Below are 9518 nucleotides of genomic sequence, written 5' to 3'. Positions count from 1 at the left end.
GGTTAGGTTGGATACTAGGAAAAGGTTCTTTCCCCAGAGGGTCGTTGGGCACTGAACAGGCTCCCCAGGGCAGTGGGCACGGCCCCAAGGCTGACAGAGCTCAAGGAGCGTTTGGACAATGCTCTCAGGGACAGGGTGGGAGTGTTGGGGTGTCCTGTGCAAGGCCAGGAGCTGCACTGATGATCCTTGTGGGTCCCTTCCAACTCAGCATATTCTGTGGTCCCCCTACAGTCCCCTGCCTGCAGGAGGAGCCAGGGCCATAAAAGCTACTGAACTAGGAGGTGCAGGGTCCTGCAGGATCTCTGTCCTATAAAAGGCATTCCCATGCTGGTTGGAGAAGTCTCCAGAGTGTCCTGTCAATGCTGTCACGTGTGCAGCATCAGCACAGGGCTCAAACAAGCACCCCTGTGGGTCCCACTGGGGCAGGGCACTTCCATTAATTCCATGAATGCATTCCTGCTCGGGGTTATCTCCCCGTGCAAGGGCAGTGCCTGCCCCAGCCCGATGCCAGGGGGTTCTGTGCTGGTGTGAGCTGGTCACAAGCGCTGGGGAGGAAGGACTGCTGGCAGCTGTCAGGCAGGAATGTGATTCCAGGGATGCTTCTGAGTGCCTGGGTGAGTCATGGGGGTTTCGTACCAGACTTGAGATAACCATCACAGAGCAGTGACAGTGACCAGGCACCCTGCAGAGGGACAAATTCTCCGTTGCAGCAGGAGCTCGTGTGTCTCGCCAAAACACAGTGGGCACATGAGGTGCTGCTGTCAGCACAGAGCATGGACTCTGTACATGCTGCCAATTTGTCCCTCTTCTCTTCTCAAACTTCCCTGTGAGAGTGGTGAGGCCCTAGTACAGGTTGTCCAGAGAAGCTGTGGCTGCCCTGTCCCTGGAATTGTCCAAGGCCAGGTTGGACAGGGCTTGGAGCAACCTGGTCTAGTGAAAGGTGTCCCTGATCATGGCAGGGAAGTGGAATGAGATGGTCTTCAAGGTCCCTTCCAACCCAATCCACTCCCTGATTCCATGATTCTGGGAGCTCATACCGCTTCCCAGAGCTGCTTAGTTTTAATCAGGGAGAGGAGGACAAGGCACTGCTCGTAAAATGTTGCTCATTCACTAGTCTACAAAAAGACAGGAGAGGATGCACCTGTGCAGGGCATCTCCGTGGAGGATGGATCTTTACATTCATGCACAGCTTGTCCTCCTGCGTTAGGATGGGAATATCCTAATGAGCTCAATTATTCTCTACAGCGTGATTAGGACTTCTGTGGTCCTTGCCAGTCCCTTACAGCTCAGGATATTCCACGATTCTGTTATTCTCATGTGTTGCATTTGCACCCTGCAGTTCACAGGTGCAATCACAGTGATAAATTACAGTGATGGCTCAGCACACACAACCCTTGCTCAGGGCAATCCCCTCTCCAGGACTGGTGTCCAGAAGGCCTCTGCTGCTGCCCTTCCTTTGTGTGGCAAATGAAATTCCGGTCACAACAGAAATACAGGATAATCCCAGACAAACTGATGTTTTTTTCTGAATTAACACAAGTGCTGCGCTCACTATGGCACAGAAACCACACTGGAGTCACAACCTGGCTGGAAACCCACTGCCATATTCCAATATCCTGGCTGATAACCCTCTGGGACAGGGGATCCCTGACCCTCCAGCCGCACATCTGGAGCATCTGTGCGATGCTGAGGTGCACCCGGGCCCTCCGGCTGGCTGACCCTGCCCCGGAAGGATACGCGGAGCAGAGCCCTGCGTGCTGAACACCCTGTGACTGCCCTGGCCGGGTTATCCCGGCATCCCCATCCCCACCGTTCCCGCACAGCCGCCGGTGCAGCCCACATGGGGCGGTTCGAACTACAATTCCCATGATGCCTCGCAACAACAAAAAAACCCGCGCCCGCCCTCGGCCTAGCGGGGCGCGCCGCGGTGCACGCCGGGATTTGTAGTTCTTAGCCCCGCTCGGCCGCCCACGATCCGTAACGCGCCTCCCGTGGAGGACTCGCCTCCCCGTGACGCTCCTCGCCGCGGTGACGCGAGCGGGGCGCGCCGGCGGCGCGGGGCGCGGGCCATGTCGGAGAGCGGCGGCGGCGGCGGGGCCGCCCCAGGCGGGGGCGGCGGGGGCGGCGCGGGGGCCGCGGGACCCGGACCCACCGACCCGGCCTCGCTGCCTCCCGGCGACCCGCAGCTCATCGCCATCATCGTGGAGCAGCTCAAGAGCCGCGGCCTCTTCGACGGCTTCCGCCGGGACTGCCTGGCCGACGTGGACACCAAGGTACGGCCGGGCCGGGGACCCCCCGCACCCCGCGGGTCCCGCACTCAAGGGCTGCTCTCTCTATCCGCGGCGTTTCGTGGCCCCGTTGTGATCCCCACCCGAGGCTGTTCCCGAGGAGATCCCGGTTTGGAGCGACATCCACACCCCAGGGGAGGAACAGGCCCGAGAACAGGCTCAGCCTTTCATGTCCCAGCCCAGGCCTTATTAGGAAAAGAGTTTCCCATAAGAACAGTGCTAATTTTTAGCCTATTCCTGTATTTCCAGTACTCATTCCTGTATTTCCAATTTTCAAACCCAGACACTTAAACCTTTGTCTAATGAGACTCAGACTGTTCTATTTCTCAGACACTAATTCTCTGACATTAATTTCTTCTCAGCCACCACGTGAACCCCTGAGCATTTGTTGTCTGCATGAAGTTGGGTTGTTCGCAGTTGCCCTGTCAAAATTCAGCACTTGTTGGATTTTGCTTTCCCCAAACTTTTTACTCTTTCAGCCCCGTCCTGGGAGCTGCAGGCGTCATCCAGGCCCAGCACCAAACCACTCCTGGAGCCGTCAGGTCACCTGCACAGAGCAGCTTTGTCAGTGCTACCCAGGACAGACACCACACCTCTGTCACCAGCCCATCATCCCATATGCACGTCAGACCCTGAAATATAAATGTAACCCTTTTGTCCTTTCCTTGCATCCAGGATGTGGATGGTCCTGTGTATTTATATGGGTTTGTTAGTTAAATTCCTGTTAAGTGCAATTAAGTTCCCTCAGATAAAACTCAAATAATTATCTCCTTATTCTTATATGTTCTTAACTTCTCTGTTAGTGCCACAGAGGCAAATAATTCAAGTTCTTTGTTAGTGACAATATTGCTCAGCCAGTTTCCTAGGAATTCTTGGACGGAGGGTTTGCAGACAACAAGAACTTTACTTAAACAACTCCTGTCTGCACAGTTTTCATTTCACTAAGTAATACCATGAGAAGACAACAATTTAAAAACCAATCTGTCCAGATATTTGAATTATTGTAACAACACCCTGAGTGTTCTGTGCCAGTTGTGTTCTCGGGCAAAACAAAATTCTCTTTGTTTGGAGAGTGAAAGGAGGGAGAATATAGACAACAGAGCAGTCTGTATGTGACAGCAGATGAATTGTGAAGGGCCCTGGCAGGACACTGCTTTGAGATGTTTTAGCTGTTCAACTGGATTTATTTTGATTTTTTTTTTCTTTAGCCAGCCTATCAAAATTTGAGGCAGAAAGTCGACAACTTTGTATCGACCCACCTGGACAAACAGGAATGGAACCCAGCCATGAACAAAAACCAGCTACGGAACGGGCTCAGGCAGAGTGTGATTCAGTAAGTGAGCACAGTCTGTAAAATGGCACTGAAGCTGTTGGATAAGTAACACATCCCCTAAGCCAAGTAAAAGTTTGCAGAATTAAGCTTTTCACAAGACTTTCTGCTGTGCTCTCCTGAGTTTCATTATAATAGTGGATGCAATCTCAAAGTGCACATCATTACTTTATCTGAAATTGGTATTTTTGAGTGAGTGGTGAAGTGTTTGTATTTACTGTCCAGCCAAATTATTGCTGCGAATAGCCAATGCTGTGCCTGATGTACTGAGCTGAATGACCTTGATCTTTATCTTCAGAAAAGAGGCTTTAAAGAAAGAATCCTGAAGTTACCAAAGCCTGTGTGTGTGGACTCCAACCACTGTCAGGCAGCAATCACACTGCACCAGCCTGATCTCTTGCAGCAGAGAGAAGCTTTTGTTCAGCTATTTTAAGATACTACATTGCGGGCCACCAAGATGATCAGAGGGACAGAACATCACTCCTCTGAGGAAAGGCTGAGAGAAATGGGATTGTTCAGCCTGGAAAAGAGAAGGCTCTGGAGTGACCTAATTGTGACCTTCCAGTACCTGAAGGGAGCCTGCAAGAAAGATGGAGAGAGACTATTTACAAGGGTTTGGAGTGACAGGACAAGGGGGAATGTCTTCAAACTGACAGAGAGTACATTTAGATTGGATATTAGGAAGAAATTCTTTACTGTGAGGATGGTGAGGCCCTGGCACAGGTTGCCCAGAGAAGCTGTGGCTGCCTCATCCCTGGAAGTGTCCAAGGCCAGGTTGGATGGGGCTTGGAGCAACCTGGGCTAGTGGAAGGTGTCCCTGCCCATGGCAGGGAAGTGGAACGAGATGACCTTTAAGGTCCCTTTCAACACAAACCATTCTGGGATTCTATGATTAATTTCCAGCATGAAATCAGAGAAAGCCAGATTAAACTGCTGCTGAAAGAATTAGGTTTAGTATCTCTTGCTGCTGCCTCCTGGCAGTCTGAAATATGAGCTTTGGCTTATTAGAAGGAGAAAACCCTTATGGTAAAAGGCATGGGGAGAGAGGCAGTTGAGAACTCGATCATGGCACTTTTGCTTCTAAGGAAAACTAACAGAATGTCTGGGACACAACAAACTGTTTCAAGAGCACCTCCTAGAACCTGTAAATCACAAGTGTGTCACATTAGTCTGTTTAATCTGTAACTAGAGAAGGGATGTTCTCCAACAGAAGTACAGAATTTCCTGTCATTACTCAGAGTCCTTGAGATACGTTTGTCTCAATGCTTGCTCTTATTTCATGTTACTGTACCACAAGAATTAAGTGGATAGTTGAAGAATGTTACATCAGAGAGCCTGTGATGAGAAGAGTGTAAAGTGCTCTTAAGCAGGCCATTAGTGTAAAGAGTATACCCAGTATTGGGGAGTTTGAAGGGTCCCTGTCACTCCTGGAGTTGCAAGGCTGAGCCCTGAGGGAGTCCAGATATGTTTCATGCAGGTACAGCTGTGCTGTCACCTGGAGGTGACACAACGTGCCCTGACCCTGCACCCTCTCACTCACCAGCATTCATGGCCTTAATAGTCCTGTGGCTCCTTTTCCCAGTGCCAAGCAACGTCTCCATTTCCTGTCCCCTGCTCCCTTGCAGACATGACTTAAGCCTTCTAGACAGCCTGTGCCCCACAATCCAAGAGTCTGACGCAGCCCCTGAAGTAATAAGTCACTTCAGTTACTAGTGTTCAGTCTAGAAACTTTGCTGTGTGCTCAATGTCTTGTTTTTATAATTAATACTCATCTGTCTAGACTAACAGTTACAAGGAGCGAGTGACAGTCCTGTTATTAGGGGGCAGGGCTCTTCTCCCTCCGGTCAGCCAAAGAAAAGACTGTGCTCTCACCTGCCCTCCTCCTCAGAATAGCTTGTTTCTCTTGTTTGTGCCAAAATGTGTTTGTTTGCTTTCATGTTGACCTCATTTCCACATGAGCCCTATTAAAAGTGGCTCTTGTCCAACGTGTCATTTAAGTACCTGGGAGACCAGATGTGAGTTGTTAATTCTGTAGGGAGCAGTGAGAGGGGGTGAGGGGAAATAGGTGATTGAAACAACTCCCTGTTAAGGATCTACTGAGTAGGCTGCAGTTCTCACCATGTTAATGCTAATTGCAGTTGACAGGAGGGCTCTGGAGAATTACTGGAGGAGATGGGGAGAAGTTTTTCGGAGTAGCTGAATGACTTCTTTGTCTTTGTTCAAGGTCAGGAATGCTGGAAGCTGGAGTGGACAGAATTATTTCTCAGGTGGTGGATCCAAAACTAAACCACATCTTCAGGCCCCAGATAGAGAGGGCGATTCATGAATTTTTGGCTGCACAGAAGAAAGAGGAAAGTGTGCCAGCTCCTCCTCCAGAGCCTGAGAATAAGGATCCTCCTGCTCCATCTCAGGATGCCTCCTAAAGGTCTTGTATCTCTGCACTTACTGATTACATTTTTCATGTACCTCATCTCCATATAATGCAAGATAGAGGAGACATTGGTTCTCCCTGGCTTGGCAGGGAGGACACTTTGATCAGCAGCGTGTTGTCAATGTCACACAGTCATCTGAGCTGCTCCCACTGAAGTGTCTGCTAAAAATACACTGGGACTGAAGACATAGGTATGATGTAAAACAGCTATCAAGGAACACTGTAGACTCTGCCAGTGCTGATTTTAGAGCAGGCCAAAAGGCCTTTTATTCCAGTAAAGCACATCCAAAAGAAAGAAAAGCATATCCAGCAGCGATTGACTTGGAATTGGCTCGTTAGCCTTCAGAACTATATCAAATGGATTAAAAATATATATCCTTTACTGAAACACAGCCAAAAGTAGAGTGGTGACAAGTTATTGTGCTTTAGCATTGAAAGGTTTAGATATCTCTTCTTTGGAACATACACTGGAGTGTTGAATTGTTAGTGACCGAAATAGTCCTCAGTCGAGTGAGGGTAACATCTCTGGGGCTGAATAAGTTCATTCCAAATTAACTGGTTTAAATAGAGCAACCTGTGTCTTTCCAGCTGAAAGGACTGAGGGTGCCTTTGTTGCAAACAAGTTCATTCTGGCTTTTATGATTAAAATAACTCCAGGGACCTCAGGGGGCCATAATTGCTACTCTGTCTTAGCACAAATGACTGTGTGCCCATCTTTGCTAAGGCCTTGGATCTAAACGTTGGTTTTAATATTGAGGCCCATGTGCACACTACTGAGGAACCACTATCTTGATGGGAAATTCCAATCTGCAGCTTTGCTGGGGAGCCTAAAGCCATACTGCATGAAAGGAAGTTAATTGTCAATCGTTCCATCTGCCAGGCTTTCTGAAAGCAAAAATATTCTTTTTCATCTACAGCTGATTTATTAAGAAGGAACAAGTAACCTACAATAGCTGTTCTAATGCTTGGAATTACTAGAGCAACTAGCATGGGGCTTGGCTCAACAGTGTAAGTTTTAAGTGCCTGTACTGTCATCCTGAGTTATTTACCTTTGACTTGCAGCTTTAAGGCCTGAGATCTTCACATTTATGTGGTTCAGGTAGTTTAAAAGTCCATTATAACCCTCAGCAAAGTGCAGCTGTTAATATATTCTAGTCTGTCCAGATGCAGTGACTTGTACCTGTATGTCCTCTAAACTCTCTTTTTTTTCTTGCAGGGAGTTCAGATACTGAGCAGCTGCAGTTGCAACGTGCCCTGTTAGATTGGCAATGGATTGCTGTTCCCTTTGGTGCAGGACTGCTGTCTGCCAAAGATGAATAACCTTTATCAGACCTGTGGGAAAGCGTTGAAATGGTGAAATTCAGGTGCACCTGGAGTTCTGTGTGCAGAGGCACAGCCAGAGTGTGAAGATATTTTTGCTGTGAACTGCAGAGAGCAGCATGTATTCATTAGTCATGGGGGTGGGAAGGAAAAGGGAGTTGGCTGTTGTCTGGAGGGGATAGGGAAGTGGTTTGAGATGATACTAATAGCATGAAGAAAGGTAAGAGGTTTTGGGGTGGGATATTCAAGTAAGAGCTGTCAGATATCCTTGGATACAAGCCAGATGAGAGGAAGCATCTTGCACCTCGGCTGCATAACACAGCATTGAGTAGCAGATGCCAAGTCAGGTGTAACTGCCTGCTTTAGGAAGGACATTTCCTGTTTAAAACTGGAAATAAAGCTTCAGGATCAATTATCTAGATAACCTCTGTTGCATCACAGGAACACATTTACAGTTGGCTATGACTATAGCTGATTTAACTCTTAGTTCCTAACTAGCTCTGGGAAGCAAAGGGCAGCAGAGCAGATGATCAGCTTAAAGACTTCTCTTTCCTGTGAAATTTCTCAGGTGCCTGGTGGAAACTGTCCTATGCTTTCAGCTTGAATGCATGCAGTGTCCTCTGGATGACAGTCAAATGGAGAATGTGATCAACTATTCTGCCAGCAAATGTCCACACCTTTTTGCAATAAAATATTTCAAAAAGCATCTCTGAGCCCTGGCTTTTTTAGATTTTTTTTTTTTTTCTTAAGGAAAAACTACTTAAAGAAATCTCAGAGTCCTGACTGCTGGAAACCTGGTGAAAGTGTGACCTTACACAGCTCATGGGTTAATCCAGGTTTAACAATGTGGGCTTGTTTCATATCATGAAATAAGGTGGTTATTAGTATTCCTTTCCATATAAGATGTCTTAAAAAAAAAAAATCTAAAATATCATGAAGACTGAATGAGTAAAGGACTCTCTCCTGAATGTTGGTTTGGTGGTTAAAGACTGCTCTCCAAATCAGTAGTAGATGTTTTTCCTTAGAGCCTTAAGGGCAGCTCTTGGCAGAAAAAGATCTCTTACCTCCTTGGTAGGGTGTCTCGACCACTTCTTTGAAACTGAGCCATTTATTCGAGGGGAAAAATGGTTCAAGACTCTAGAAAGAGCAAATGAAAAGGATTCTGACTGTGCTTAGGCAAATTCTGTATTACAATAGCAGTAGCCAGGGAGCAAGGACACCAGTTCAGTTTCTAAAAGTAGCAAGTAGAACTGGATTTACTGCAGTGGGGGAGGAATCTGAACCTGCATTTCCTACCTGACGAGTGCTTTAGCAGATGAGTGAAGGAGAACAGACTCAGCCATTGTGGTTCTTGAAAGGTTTCTCCATTGTTCTCTCTTGACTGTGGTGCTGTGTTAAACTGAGCACTGACACTGCTGTGCCTTTGGTGGGGCTCAGCCTGTGCACAGCTGCAGTGACTATGGGAACCTTCAGAGCAGAACTGAAGCACCTAATGAGTTCAGGCAGCCAATCCACATTTGGGATCATAGTCTTTAATGTTTGGGCTCTGAAGTCCTTGCTTTGGATCACAGCCTTGGAAGTACACCTGACATAATGAGACAGTGACAAAACTTATGATGAAGAGATGGTAGAGGAAGAGCCCTTTGATGATAAGCATCTGTCCCTGGGGACTGATACAATCAGGATTCCAGCCTCAATAACTCAGTGATAGTATAGAAATCTCAACACCAGAACAAAAGAACAAGTTTGTATCCACTGTAGAAGTGAAACTGTTCCTATAGCAGAATGTTGGACTAAAGTTAGTGTGTGATTCAGTTTTTGCTGTGCTGGATGTGTTAAAGACAGTCTGAGGAGTTTGCTGAGGCAGAGGGGCCTAAGACACTCGAATTCAAGAAGCAGTTCTCACATTGTGCAGACATCTCAGTTCAAGCAGCACTTGCAGCACTGCAGAACTTTCTTTACTTTCACACCGTCTGTGTTCCCTTCTTTCCTATCAAACCCTGGACTGCAGCCTTACAACAGTTCTGGTGTCTGTTCCTTTGACAGTGTCCCAAATGCTGTCATATTAGAAAAACTGAGAGCAGAAATCCACTGCCTTTCTCCCATTATTCCTGAAAAATGTAAATGTAATGCATATCACCAAACACAC

At 47.5% G+C, this 9518-nt stretch overlaps 1 protein-coding gene across 1 annotated transcript; it reads left to right on the top strand.

The window, feature by feature from the left end:
* Nucleotides 1–2064: 2064 nt before the first annotated feature.
* On the top strand, nucleotides 2065–8076 carry BOD1 (biorientation of chromosomes in cell division 1). The gene is made up of 4 exons (XM_032703264.1): nucleotides 2065–2273; nucleotides 3497–3621; nucleotides 5843–6043; nucleotides 7266–8076. Exons 1-3 carry the CDS (start codon nucleotides 2070–2072, stop codon nucleotides 6039–6041), a joined length of 528 nt encoding a protein of 175 aa, XP_032559155.1. The 5' UTR covers nucleotides 2065–2069; the 3' UTR covers nucleotides 6042–6043; nucleotides 7266–8076.
* Nucleotides 8077–9518: the final 1442 nt, after the last annotated feature.

Source organism: Chiroxiphia lanceolata, chromosome 15 (genome assembly GCF_009829145.1).
Source record: "Chiroxiphia lanceolata isolate bChiLan1 chromosome 15, bChiLan1.pri, whole genome shotgun sequence".
Lineage (NCBI taxonomy): Eukaryota > Metazoa > Chordata > Aves > Passeriformes > Pipridae > Chiroxiphia > Chiroxiphia lanceolata.
Note: the sequence above shows the minus strand (reverse complement) of the source record. Positions and strands in the feature narration are given on the sequence as shown.

Bases quoted from the DNA above. Each gene is read 5' to 3' on its own strand.
- BOD1 (XM_032703264.1), top strand. From the start codon at position 2,070: ATGTCGGAGAGCGGCGGCGGCGGCGGGGCCGCCCCAGGCGGGGGCGGC. The intron at 2,274-3,496 runs GTACGGCCGGGC...TTTTTTCTTTAG, and splicing joins TGGCCGACGTGGACACCAAG to CCAGCCTATCAAAATTTGAG. The intron at 3,622-5,842 runs GTAAGTGAGCAC...TCTTTGTTCAAG, and splicing joins CTCAGGCAGAGTGTGATTCA to GTCAGGAATGCTGGAAGCTG.